Source organism: Podarcis pityusensis (assembly GCF_964106645.2).
Source record: "Podarcis pityusensis genome assembly, chromosome: 5".
NCBI lineage: Eukaryota > Metazoa > Chordata > Lepidosauria > Squamata > Lacertidae > Podarcis > Podarcis pityusensis.
This window is the reverse complement of record NC_138032.1, coordinates 54,566,922-54,581,364: the sequence shown is the minus strand read 5'-3', so window position 1 is coordinate 54,581,364 and position 14,443 is coordinate 54,566,922. Positions and strand designations below refer to the sequence as shown.

At 44.0% G+C, this 14,443-nt stretch overlaps 1 protein-coding gene and 1 long non-coding RNA gene across 11 annotated transcripts in view; one reads left to right on the top strand and one right to left on the bottom strand.

The window, feature by feature from the left end:
• The window catches only part of TACC2 (transforming acidic coiled-coil containing protein 2), a 168,364-nt gene that overhangs the window by 99,756 nt on the left and 54,165 nt on the right, over positions 1–14,443 (bottom strand). For all 10 annotated transcript variants that reach the window (XM_081005179.1, XM_081005173.1, XM_081005178.1 and 7 more), the window contains one exon: positions 5,075–5,200. In XM_081005179.1, coding sequence (XP_080861305.1) covers positions 5,075–5,200 — 126 coding nt within the window. The remainder of the gene's footprint in view (positions 1–5,074; positions 5,201–14,443) is intronic.
• The window catches only part of LOC308477099, a 31,029-nt gene continuing 21,696 nt past the window's right edge, over positions 5,111–14,443 (top strand). Inside the window, exons 1-2 of the long non-coding RNA XR_013986371.1 lie at positions 5,111–5,204; positions 12,726–13,932. This is a non-coding gene — a long non-coding RNA (uncharacterized lncRNA). The remainder of the gene's footprint in view (positions 5,205–12,725; positions 13,933–14,443) is intronic.

Here is a 14,443-nt window from a genome sequence, read left to right as displayed (position 1 = left end):
CGAGCGCGATCCACCAGGGGTAGATCTTAACCCTTGCCTCACCTGGGAGCTTCTCTGGGCAGGAATTCCCTCGGCTTAAGTGGGGTGGGGGAATAGTGGCAGGTAGGGGGTAGCTACCTAGACACTGAAGCCACATGTCTCTCCGATGAAAATTGGGAGTGGGCATTGTGTGAAGTGGCTGTGGATCTCCTGCTGCAGAATTGTAGGACTGTATAGAGTTGGGAGGGCCACCCGAGGGTCATCTAGCCCAGCCCCCTCACAATGTAGGAATCACAGCTAAAGAATGCCAGGCAGATGGTCCCCCAACCGCTGCTTAAAAGCCTCCAGTGGTGGAGACCCCCAACACCTTCCGAGGTCATAGAATTGCAGGGTTGGAAGGGAACCTCAGGAGTCATCTAGTCTAGCCCCGGTGGACAGCGGGCACAATCCATCCCGTTGCGCAAGGCTAAAGATGCTGAGCGAGGCTAAAGAGGAAGCCAAGGCAGCGAGCAGGATGGATCGCACTCCCTGCCTTGGCTTCTTCTTTAGCCACGCTGGAGAGGTTTAGCTCCTGGCTGGAGAGGTTGCACGGCTATGGATCCCGCTCGCTGTCTTGGCTTCTTTGCTCTTTGGGGCTGGGGGGGGGGGGAAACCGGGCAGAAAACAACCATTTGCAATCACTCAGAGGAACTGTCGCCATAGCCAAGGAAGAAGGGAGTCACCCACCTCAGTTTTAGCCCTATATTCTTATGTCCAGGCACGGTGGTTGTTGTTCCAAAAAGCAATCAATATTCCCATAGCACAGAGTTTAGTTTATAAATATATGCTTTTGAGATTTAAAATACTTATTTCAGGGCAGGGGAAAGAGAGTTTTGAGAACTTCTGCTGAAATGTTAAGCTCTTCATCACAGCACTTGAGCGAATACATCATTCCCCCCCTGTCAAAGACTGGAAGATTAAAAAGATTTTCATGGCCTGCCATGCAGAGACCCCATATTGTGCTGAGCATTGTGGTATCACTAGGGGGTTAGAGGGATGGAGCTTGAGACAGTTGCCCTTGAGACACAAAAACAAAGATATAATATCTTGACTGGACAGATGGAGGGTTGGAATCTGAGCTCTTATTACACACTGCCATCTGGAATACATTTAGCACAAAATGACCTGATTATTACACACATGCACACCACCTATCAGAATTAGAGGTCATCTTTTATGGGCCAGCAATCAAACCTAACAGTAAAATACGTCTGAGCAAAGGGGGACTCAGATATTCACTTTAAGGCAGCTACAGATTAGAAGTTGCTGAAGGTGATGGCCTGAGATTTAAAAAACTAAAAATTAAAAAGCACAAGAGCACACGTCCCGGCAGGAGGCAGAAATGCCAAGGAAACAGTGGGTGGAACAAGAACATTTCCAACATAGTAGTGGCAAAACAGCATTCCAGTAAATAATGCAAATTTTCTGTTATTCGTAAACAGCTTGTGATTTCAACTGCTGTGAAAGATCACTTCACACGTGGCGATTTTACTGGTAGGAAAATCATCCTGTGATCAAGCATTGGTTTGTACTTCTGCATGGTTACTCAGTATTTCTCCAGAATGAGAACGACAGCTTTTGAGTCATCAGCCACTTCATTTCTTTTTATTTTCCACAACTGTCGCTTGAGAATCTAGCAGAAGTGTATCAGTGGGCATGTAGAGCTTTACATAACTGCCTACAAATCACCATCTAGTAAGGGTGCTTTTAAAAATATCCTTCTGGAAACCCAGTACAGTGGTACCTTGGGTTACATACGCTTCAGGTTACAGACTCCGCTAACCCAGAAATAGTACCTCAGGTTAAGAACTTTGCTTCAGGATGAGAACAGAAATCAGGCTCTGGCAGTGCGGCAGCAGCAGGAGGCCCCATTAGCTAAAGTGGTGCTCCAGGTTCAGAACAGTTTCAGGTTAAGAACGGACCTCCGGAACGAATTAAGTACGTAACCAGAGGTACCACTGTATTGCTCAGATTGGTTATTGACAGACTAGGATAAGTAGGGAACTGACCCATCCCAAATTGGCCCTCTTCCTCCAGGACTCACTTGGGATTTCTTTACTACAATAGATCATTGCCAACTGGCAACAGAGATAATGCATCTGACCAGAGTGGCCAGCACTAAAATAAATAAATCTGGGAACTGATGCAAACAAGAGGGCACCATGTTCAAAATCTGCACAAGTCTAAAGAGGTGAATTTATCAACTTAGATTTATTGAGACACACAAAAAGCATCACAACTTGTTGTACTTGTTGCCTATCCATGCACCTTCCTTTCTCCATCTAAAGGTGAAGCTTAGGAGGTGCCAGAAACTAACCATTGGCACAAACTGCACAGCCTCAGAAATTAGCCAATTCTTGACCATTTATTCTAGATTCTCTGTAAACAGTCATGCTCTAACACGGGCAGTGAAAAGGCACTTCTTTTTCCTACATGCTTGAAAGCCACAGTTCCTACATCCTTGGAAGTCAACACTGAAACATGATCCAGGAGATGATGGTCCCTGGAGACTCATGAGCAGATGGTATACTAGAAGATGGCAGATTTGTGTTGCACAAAGGCAAAGCCTCGCTACCACGTTGCAGCAGCGATAGGCTCGGCAGATTGCATTGCTAGAAAGATGTCCTGTTTTCTGCAACTTTCAAATGGGTTTTCTAACATCTGCCGTGCTGCTTCTTTGGTAGCAAGGCTGCTGCAGCAAACAGTAGCAAGGCTGTTCTGCTTAACATAAATACCTTTAAATCTCAGAAATTTGCAGCAACATGCATGCAACAATATTATTTTAAAGCGTATACAGTAGCAGTTCCTAGCCATTTGAAGGAGCCCTTGAAGGAGACTATGCTCATATACTGTATAATCTGTAATGAGCTAAAGTTTTTAGCAAATCGTGTTGTGTGGAGTGGGTGAGGAGACATAGTGGACCAGTTTGTCCATAGTGGGTATGGATGCGGAAATAGGTGTAAAAACAACCAAGAGTCTTGTGGCACCCTTAAAAAAATTACTCTAGCATAAAGTTCTGTGGATTACAGTCCACTTCATTCAGCTGTGCATGTGCGCGCACACACACACATGTGCATATGCAGAGGAACTGTAAACATTTATGTTAAAAAGGAAATTTAACAAAGAAAAGTAAAGATGATAATTGCATTCTCAACTGGCCATTCACAAAAGTAACACAGACATCCTGGTACTAACTAACTGAGAGCCAGTGTGGTGTAGTGGTTAAGAGTGGTAGACTCCTGATCTGGTGAACTGGGTTCACTTCCCTGCTCCTCCACATGCAGCTGCTGGGTGACCTTGGGCCAGTCACACTTCTCTGAAGTCTCTCAGCTCCACTAACCTCACAGAGTGTTTGTTGTGGGGGAGGAAGGGAAAGGAGATTGTTAGCCACTTTGAGACTCCTTAGGGTAGTGATAAAGCAGGATATCAAATCCAAACCCTTCTTCTCAACAGGCCAGTTCACATGTGCAGTGTGATAAAAACACATTGTACCTGTTTAAAGCCACAAGTGACAGCACTAAACCTCTTGATGATTGTAATTTACCCATTTAAACACTGCAGACTCACTGTGAAAGTTACTTAGATCAAGGATGGTCACCTTAAGGTCACATTGGGAAAAACTGGGAATGGTAGAGCGATGGAGGAAAGCTGTGATGTTACTGTGATGATGATTGTTTATATATCTAGATACATAGATAGATAGATAGATGATAGATAGATATCTCACACTAGAAGATGAGCATATTAATGAACCTCTGATGGTGGTATGGGGGATCATATCATAGTACTGCCAGATAGATATGGGGACAGAGTTGACATCTGGATCTATCACAAGCTCTGGCCCCTGTATCTGTATCCCTATTGTGTGGCCTTTTATTGCTGGTGAATGGTTGTTTTAGGTTGCTGCAATGTCTGAATATTGTTGTTTTTTGTGAATGGGCACTGTTAATAAGGACATTACCACTATCTGTAGTTTTCTGCATTTCTTTTCTTTCTGATCCTACTGCTTACAACTGAACACCCCACTCCACCATCTATTTACCTGCAACTCAGGAGAACCCTTTATGCAGCTGATCAAATGGACTGCCTGTGGTTCACAACAGCTTATGCTATAATACATTTCTTAGTCTTCAAGGTGCTCTTCCATCATTTTTGCTGCAAGGGATTAACATGGTTACTGTCTAGAAATTAAGGTTGTAATAAGCGTATTTGGGCTGCTGATGGTACCTCGGTAATGCACCACTCCCTGATTTTATTAATTCAGTAAAGGGCACACTATTTTAGCAGCTTTCCGGAAAATGGGAGTAAGTGAACATGCCCTGAGGCAAGCTTTGCAGAAACTTCACAAAGAAATAAACACTTTTGGATAGTGTGGCTTCTTCTCAGTTTGCTAACTCTGCTGTGAGTCAACAATAAGCAGGATCAAAAAGATAATAATTAGGTGGAACAAGACAACCTAGCCATAGCCAAAACAAACAAACCAATAGCCTGGGCTCTCACAGCCTGCTGTTTAGTAATCCAACTGTAAGAAATATGATTCTAAAGGGTAATCAGCCCTCTGATCTGCAGAACACAACAAAAGCTACGGTTCTGAATGTACTCCTAACTTGCTGCCAAGTATGATTTTAAAAAGGTCTAAGCATTGAGCCAATTCACACCCATTTTCCCACTCATGAACAAATGGCACTTCTTCCTACCTACTGCCAAACTCTATCATTCCCCAAGATAGTTCATTCTAATCCAGGGCAAATGCCACTCTAGCTAGAGGTGCCCTCCTGAGACAACAGGCTAACATTCACGATTGCTTTGTGCCTGGATCCCAACTAACAGAACTGAATTAGAACATTCAATATATGCCCTATTTCCAACCCACTCCAAAAAAATACAATAAAAATAGACTACCACATAGTGACTAGACATAGCCACTTCCGACCATTTAGTAGCCCATAGGACAAGGCCATTGTCTGTCTGTAACACTGGAACCACTGAACGGTTGGAACTGCCCCAATGGCAATTGGTGGTAAATCGTATATCTGCAAGTGATTTCTCACCCTACCTTGTTGCAGTCAGCTCAGCAGACTCCAGAACAGTGTTGTGTCCATCTGAGATAACAGTGGTTAGTGGCTCTTTGGATGAGTCCACATCAGGCACCAATTTGATGGCATCGTCAGGAACAGAAGAACTGTGTGAAGTAAGACAGGGGAAAATAGTAAGACCACCCTTCTGAAACAACAGACCTTTTAGGAGCATCTATCAACTATACCTTTTGGGCAATTAGAGCTAGTAACAATTCCAAAATAGGAAACCTTCCCAGGCTTATCTACCATTACTTGCTTCCCTCACAAACTTCTTACATGTTTTGAGTCTCCAAGTCATCTAAAAACTCCTGGTTGAGACAGTTCCTGATCTGAGCATGACAATCCACACCAGCGGGGAGGCACTGGAGAGATGTCGTTCAGGTCCACAACAGACCATGCTCACCAGAGTCATTTCACATTAGTGTTTTGATGTCTTCTGATGTTGCAGATATAACTGTGAGCTTTCCTAAGTCAAGGGAACGACAACCTGAGCTTTGGTTAACTGCAGGAAAATGAAAAACTGTTGCTGTGTTGCTCAATTCTCTAATTAGGAGAGTCTGATGGAAGTGAGGAGAGAGGGAAACAGATCAAGGAAGACCAGGCTATGAAAGCCTGTAACAGCAAAGGAATCATGGGAAAATGTAAAGCTTGAAAATACAGACTCCCCACCTCCTAATAATCTCACAACTGGCATTGAGGTAGGCCAGCTAGGCCAAGGAACACAAAGAGTAAAAGCAGCCATTTTGGCCCAATTTCCCAAATATCACAAAATATTGTAAAAGCTTTCAGGTTCTCCAGAATATTCCACCAGGCTAGTTGCTAAACAGAGCAATCATGGGGGCAGGCAGGGAAGGAGGGAGGAAGCAGAAGAAATGTTGACTGGTATTTAAGCCCCAGAGACTGCATCCAACATCCAGTCATAGCTTTAAGATGGAATGTGGAAGTAGTAGCAGACATTCAAATAAGCTCCTTCAGGGTGCAGGTATCAGGTTGCATCAAGGCCTACTGGGAACAAAACCTATAACAATAGCTGGATTTTCGAAATGGGGATTTGGTCATTGTTATACTTCTTGTTCAAAGCCAGGCCTCAGTGCAACTTCATATCTTAAACATCAGCCAACCTTTTTCTTCCTCTTCCTCTTCCTGCTCTCTCATCATGCTGTTGACCACCTAGCGCAATGAACAGTTTTCAAGAACTAAAAAGCTTTCAGAATATTGTGTGATATTTTGGTTGGCCTAATAAAGAAATTGCCCCAATGAATGTGGATTTTGGCCCAAGGAGCAGATCTCTTGGAATGGACTTGAACCTGCATCTTCCCACTCTTAGGTTAAACCCTCTTGACACCACACTAGCTCTCTTTGAGGATGTGGGTGGCGCTGTGGGTTAAACCACAGAGCCTAGGACTTGCTGATCAGAAGGTCGGCGGTTCGAATCCTCACGAAAGGGTGAGCTCCCGTTGCTCGGTCCCTGCTCCTGCCAACCTAGCAGTTCAAAAGCACGTCAAAGTGCAAGTAGATAAATAGGTACCACTCCGGCGGGAAGGTAAACGGCGTTTCCGTGTGCTGCTCTGGTTCGCCAGAAGCGGCTTAGTCATGCTGGCCACATGACCTGGAAGCTGTACGCCAGCTCCCTCAGCCAGTAAAGCGAGAGGAGCACCGCAACCCCAGAGTCGGTCACGACTGGACCTAATGGTCAGGGGTCCCTTTACCTTTACCTTTTTAATAGCCATTTGGGAGTGTGAAAATGCGTAATCTTCATGTTATGCATGCAATTTCACATCCTTTGGGAATTTTACCTTCTTAGAAGTCACTTCTGGCAACTTCCTAATACATAAAACAGAAGATACTCAACTTATCTAAACCCTGACACTGAAAATACCGAGCAGCTGGCTTAAAACTCATGAACAAAGTGACAAAAACCCTGGTGTGTTTCAAGTCCAAAAATTAACAGAAATTTCCTCACACGGATGTTATTGAGAAATCTATCAGATCTGACATTTGTTTAAAATATTTGGATCCACTCCATTGAAAGAAACAATATGCCTAACTGAAAACTGCTTTGACAAACAGCTCCATGAACTCTCACGCAGATGTGAAATGTACTGAGCAAACAGAGTTTTCAAAACAAAGCAATCTCTAAGGTAACTTTTGAGGAGAGGGAAAGGGCCATAGCTGCATAGAAGGGCCTCTGCTTGGCATGCAGGTCCCAGATTCAACCCTCAGATAAGGCTGTGAATGCCCCCTGTCTAAAACCTGGACAGCTGCTGTGGCTGCCAGTCAGTGTAAATGGCACTGGATAAACCAATAGTCTGACTCAATATAAGGCAGCTTCCTTAGTGCCCAGAAGTGGTGAATAAGATCATCCATTCCTATCTACTATATAAATTGTGGGGAAGGCATGGAAAGAAAAACCGACTTCCAATTGTGCTCAAGACCGTGTGCCTACTTAGGGGAAATGTTTCACAGCTTAACAACCAGCTGCTTGACAACAGCTGCAACACACACATTGTAAATGCATTCAGAAGATCAGTGGGCTCAGCCTGCAACCAACTCATCAGCGGAGTAACACTTTGATCAGCAACAACACACACCCTGCTTACCAGTTTGCAGGTATCTGGGTCATGCCTGCTGAGATTGCACATACAAACCAATTTGATGGTACATGTTCAGCAGGTGAGGGGAGTGAATAAATAAGAATAATAAATATGGAAGCTCGTCACAAGGTTAAATCTGTACTGTAAGCAAAGTTATTTGCTAACAAGCTACTTCCTAGGAATCTTTTAAAGGCAGAAGTGGCCTTACTAAATTTGCCAGTTCCCTTGTGTAGACCGTGGGTACTATCCAGTGGCAGGCATACTCAGAGTAGACCCACTGAAAACAATGAATTTCAATGAGTCTGCTCTGCATATGACTGCACTGGATATCACTTAACTCTGTGCACTCTCATAAATAACAAAAGGCAGGTATTCCTAAATTTGGAGGCACAGTTGTTTATTTGAGACTCATATTAATCCCCCAAACACCATAAAGATAAACTTTATGCTTAGAAGTTGTCTTTATGTTGTTTAAAGAATTAATTTGAGGTTCAATATTTATTTTATTCTTAAATCTAAATAAAATATTTATTCCAACCAGTTTTCAGTCGAGAAACAAATGCTTCTAAAAAAATGACTGTCATTCTATGTAACCAAACTACTCTAGATCATAAGCACAAGATTGAAGTGCTGATTAAATAACAGGATAAGTGAAACATAACTTACCTTCAGTTACTGAAGGCAAATATATGTTTAAATGGAGCACTTTGAGTATATTGACTTTCTATTTTTCATGAAACAATTTCAAAGAACAAGTGTATTTTTCCCAATCCCTATCCTGAAATCACTACCCTTCAAGTAATCAATAGATCCTTCTTTTTTTACTGAAATAAGCTTGAGTGCTTATGTTGTAAGGGAAAATAAATGTGAGATGCTCTCAAAGCCTTAAGCGAAATGTGCTGAGGCAGGATAGCTCTAGCTTCTGATAACTACCAAATAAGAGATTACTGAAAATCCAAAGCTTTCAAGAAGAAAAACTACCGAGCCCAGCAATGTAGCCTTTTTAAAGTATTTGACATTTTGTTTCAGAAATGACAGTATTGTGGTTCGAGGACCCGACCCCCGCGATGTGAAATAAATACACAAGGACACGTGATATAAGATTAATGGGCAAGAAAAGGCCACAGCTTTATTGATTACAGCAGTGAAAAGCTTTTGGCTTAGGCATTGGATGTCTAAAACAAGGGGGTTTATTCACCAGTAGGTGGAGCCTGTTGATGCTAATCCAACTATAGGCTCTCCCCTGATGTCACCGGGGGTCGTGCCATGGCCTCCCGCCAAGCAGGCATCGGACAGAGTACACGACCGCCAGATTCCTTTAATGGAATACCCAAAAATTGAAGGCATAGGCGATGGCCACACCCAGCCCTTCGACACACCACAACACATTATTCCAATGCCTAACCTACCCACCAATACCACAAAAAGTTGTGACGATTGCTACGAGGTAGGCGAAAAAACCAAAAAGCCTAATGCCAAATGGAAAAATTCCTACCAGGCCCCCTAGACAACCAGGGCGACCAACATAAGGTCCATAGCAAGGCCAAAGAACAAAGACCCTGAGCTAAAAGGGAGTGGAGGGTGGGTGACTCGCGACGAGAGGACGGAGAAGAATGAGGCCGAGGAGAGGCTGGCGCTGCCGCAAAAGGCTGCTGAACACGCCCCCTCGAAGGCACCTGGTTGGATGCCTGCTGAGGGGGCGTGGGCGCCAGCCAGGTGAGAGGAGGAGGCAGGGGGCTAATGCCCCCTGCTGGGGCGGTGCTCGGGCTCCCGCCCACAACCACTCCCCTCTCTTCCAGGGAGGAGAGTCTTTATCCAACTGAGAGAGTTCAGATGATCATATCTCCGTTAATAAACCAAGTTACAAACAAGCCTCTTGCTTATTCCTTCACATGAGCTGGAAAACAAACCAGGATGTATTCCATTAAAAATAGTTTCCCACTTGGTCTGAACCACTAAACAGCTTCAGACCAAGCCAGGTTATTAACCCAACTTCAAAGCATGGTGTCTTGGGTTTAGACAAAATGGGAAGCATTTTAACTATAGTTAATGGAAGTTTGTTGGATCACTTGCCCAAAGGGTGAAGCAAAGGGACCCCTTAAACAGCATGAGGTAACTAGTAGAGCACTTCTACAGCCATCAAAATTGTTGCTTCTTTTCTTTTTACCAGCTTTTGTGGTTTAGACAGCAGCCTGACATCCACACTAGACACGAGTGAAACCCTTTTACATCACATCTCCATGTCAGTAAAAGCTTCACATGCTGTAAAGTTGCATCCAAGCTTAGAAGCACTGCTAGAGACAAAGAGCACAAGTGCAGGTGGCAATCATAGCCAGAAAAGGGCTGCCAGTCTGAATCCTTGCAGAAAAATGGATATCACTGAATAGTGATATCAAAAGCATTGTCCATCCCAAGGGAACAAAAAGGGTTTTCCCCCTCTAGGACACAAACGTTACTGATGTGCCTAGAAACCTGTGGATGTACTATGTATAGCCACCCAAATCATATTCTCTTCCCAACACTTTATTGACATTTCTAATAACCCTGACTCTAAAGGAGAGAAAGAGAGAATGTCACTCTAGAGAACTTCTTAAAGGAAACAACACAGCTCACTACTCTCCCTATAAGTAAACACAACATATTCAGTCAGGACTGAAGCAGCAACAGAAAAATCAGACATCTGCAGATGAAAATATAATTTTACAGCAACCCTATGGAATCTTGGCAAGGAGGGAAGATCTTTTGCCAGGTGATGAGATTAGTCAGAAATAAAGAACTCCACCCCTGTGGTCCCCACATTCCTTGTACACACCTTAAATTGTAAAGAACTTAACCATTCAATCTCAAGTTATTACAGCAAAAACCAGGGAGAAGGGGTTCCCAAGTCATAACTAAATATAAGAGAGAAGAACAGTTTATGGAATGGCCTATATGCACTGCAACCAGTCAGCCTGTGCATTTGCTGAGTGAAAAACCAATGGCTTGATTTTTTTATAGGGTAGGCAACAAAGCCTAAAGTTGTACCTAGCCCACAGTAGTCCAACAGAAGCCATCAGGAAGCCATAATGAAGAAATGCTGCCTAACACAACGGGGAGGGGGGAAGAATCAAACATATGCTCCATATGTGCACAGCTCTCTTTCTGCTTTGTGCTTGCATTTATCCAAAAATGGTTGCAAATGTATTCCGGTGGAACAACTTTGCCTTTTAATACTTTGCCTTCACAACAGGCAAAGATTCAGCCCTGACTCTCCATGACAGCAAAAGGTTTCAGCTGGTTACTTTCTCTCTCCCTGCTCTTGGGTAAGATTCAAAACATGGATGGGGCGGGTTAGGAAGTCAGCAATACAAGCCAACACACTGAAACTGTATTCCACAAGTCAAGCTAGGATTTGACATAATTATGAGCAACAGGAAGAGCCAAAAAAAGCATAATCAAGTGTAATCATAATGCAGACAGGACCATCCACCATCAATCACTGCCAGTACAGTACAGTAGCTACAATCCCCACTTTGACCATAAGGGACTAAGTTCTAAACGCCGCTCAGCCTCGCCAAGAGCACTGGATGCTACTGCTGCAGACAACCTGCTCTCAGACCAACTTACCTCATAGGGTTGGTTTTAAGGATAAAATAAGATGCACATATACTGGAACTGGCCTTGGACTTAGATGCACATTAAATATAAATCTGATCACCCACATAATTCAAACCCATGAGTGTCACAAGCAGAGAGCAGGTGCACCCCAGTGCTTGCAACAGAACAGGCTTAGGAGGCTCAAACTACTTTAACATCAATGGGGGTGGGAGTTAGAACGAAGAAGATTTATGTTTTCTTTCTCTTCTGTATTCACAACATACACAAACGGTACAGAAAGTGCAAGACAAGACTGTGTGAAAGCAGCTCTACCGCCAGTTTAATCCTACTGAGTTTATACAGGACTTATTTCCAAGTAGGGAACACTGACATCGTTGTGGCAAAATTCCAAGTAATGCTCCAATCCAAGGTACACTGATACAAAAGGAACGAGTGAGTTCAATAGGATGTACTCCTAAATAAATCTATATAGGATTGCCACCCAAGGCAGAAATCCTATACACTTACCAGAAGGTAAATGTCACTGAACTCATTGGAAGCACTTTGGAGGAAGCGGGATGAAAACATTTTTCTTAGGTGTTCCTTTTGTGTTATTTTAAACCAATCTTCAGTTGTTGCTGTTTTGCACTGTCTCAAAAACTATTTTTGTGGTATGTTTGTAAATCACCTTGAGAAACATGTAAAAGGAGTTTATAAACTAATACATAATAATAATAATAGTGGGTTTAGGATCTGGACTGTCAGTCTTATCATAAATGATATGGAATTTTATTAAGCTTAAATGCAAGGATTTTGGGTTAAGTTCATAGATCGCAACTTTGGATAAGATCCTATACTGTATATATAAAAAATAGCTTCATTGTGACCCACAAATTACTACCAAACCTCCTACAAAATTATGAGCATGGGTCACAATGAGTTAAGCTGAACCCATCTGCCCTTTTATTAAAACAATAAACGTCAATCCCGATAATTGTCAGGCATGTCTGTTCAGTAACAAAAGCACTTGCTCTTCCTTGTGTTGTGACTACTCCGGGTTTTTTAAGCTTCCAATTTACAGCTCATAAAATCAGAAGCCAGAAGTTTCCCTGCGTAACAGGACCAACCAACCCACTATGTCTCCATGGAACTGGTAAACATATCCTGTGAGTCAGAGAAATTCAGGCACATTTCACAGCAATGTGCGCAAACGTCTTCAACTGCCAGGATGTAAAGATTATGTATTCCCCTTTAATTTGTGCTGCGTGTCTGAGCGATTCAAGAAGGCACCTAAACTGTAAGAGTTATTATTTGGTACAATTAGCGGGGGTGAGGGGTGTTATCACCAAACTACTTTTCAGAAGGGCACTTTTTGATATAGTTATCTAAGAACCTCCCACTTCCCCAATGTCATTTACTGGCAAGATCTGCAAAGCCAAACAATTAACACTTACCAGAGCTATTGGGGCGGGGGGGGGGCATCTACTGGACTCTTCACCAGCTCCAAGACAAAAACAAAACTCCAGAACTTAGCACCATCTACTGCAGAGCTCATTCCATGTCAGAAAGCGTTTGCTTCTCAGTAATTATAAAACATCCCAGCTTTCCAGTCAGAAACAAGGCACGCTCTAAAGTGGAATCCAGCAGAACTGAACGCTGATCTCACACACGAGGGAATCAACCTAGGAAAGTATCTCCAAACTCCTGCGTTCCGGGCTGCAGATCCCCCTCTAAACGGAAAGCTGCTGGGAAATTGAACCACACAAAAGGCCAGTGGCTATTAAAAAAAAAAAAATCACTGGAGGAGCCCAGCTTAAGAAGCTCCTCCCCCGATTCTCCCAAAGGAAAAGGGAGTATCTCCAGCGAACAGGCAGTGGTCCGAAGGCATCCGAGGCTGTCCCTGGAATGTCGGCACGCCTTAGACGCCCGCGCGCCCCAGCCAGTGCGTCTTCCTAAACTGTGCGGAAAGATCCCGAAGGAGATCCAAGTGCTGCTGGATCCCTAAGAGTTTGGAGTTCACACTGGCTCCCCCCCCCCCTCCTCGCAAAAGCAGCGTGTGGATGTGCCAGGGAAAACCAAACACGTGGGTTTCTCCCTCTTTCTCCACCCCGCCCCTCCTCTCTCTCTCTCTCTCTCTCTCTCTCTCTCTCCAGCGCCTACAGGAGTTGCTTTCCAGGACTTATTGAGTCATGACGAGCAGATCGCTGTTTTGAATTTTCGGCGGCGGCGGCGAAGCACTTTCCCCACGTACCGACGAGAGTTGCTCCCTCGACAGATTATACCAAATGACGCCATTCCAACCCGGGGCGGGCGGGCGGGGGAGTTTACCTCTGGAGCGTTGTCTTTGGAGGAGGAGAGGGGAAACACCACCATTTGCCCGCCCCCGCAGTTATGATTAGAACTGCTCTGGTTAACAGCTGGTGGTGAGGAGTTGAGAGAGACGCGGGAGGCGTGGGAGGGGAGGGAGCAGCGTCCCTTGATTGCGGCTGACAATGGAGTCCCCGGTTGGTGGCGGCGAGTTTCCCCGTCTGGCCGCCTCCTCGCCCTGCAAAACTCCTGATCTGCCACACGCTGGGAAAGGGCCTTTTTGCTAGCCGCACAACTGGGCGCTGCGCCTCGCCAGCATATGAATTCGGTCCTCTTTCCGGCTCCACAAGGATTTTAGGGTAGATTTGGGTTATTAATAATAGCCTTAACTCTGTGCATCTGTATTCCAAAGGAAGCCCCACGGACTTCAGGGAGGCTTACTCTGAAGTAAGGGGGCCTACTAAGGATTGAGGCCTAACACAGCTGCTCGCCTGGAATTCAGAAGGGTTGGGAAGCAGTGACACTTAAAATATGACATCTTTCCATTCACTACTACTGGGGGAAAAGTACCTGTGGACATATGAGGATGGGGATGAGCCAGGGTTTGTTGCATATATTTAGGCGCTAGGTGAAAACATTTCACTTCAACCAGGCCTTGGGCTAATTAACATTGAATGTCCTTTCAAATGTGTTTGTGGGAGGGAGGCTTTCAGTTTTGTTTTGTTTGATTACGCATTTCCTGTTCTTGTTTTGTATTTTTATGTTGTGAACTGCTCTGTGATCTTCAGATGAAGGGTGGTATACAGATTTAATAAATAATATAAATAATATAGGTTGACCAATAGTAGTTCAGACTAAGTGTAGCAGAAG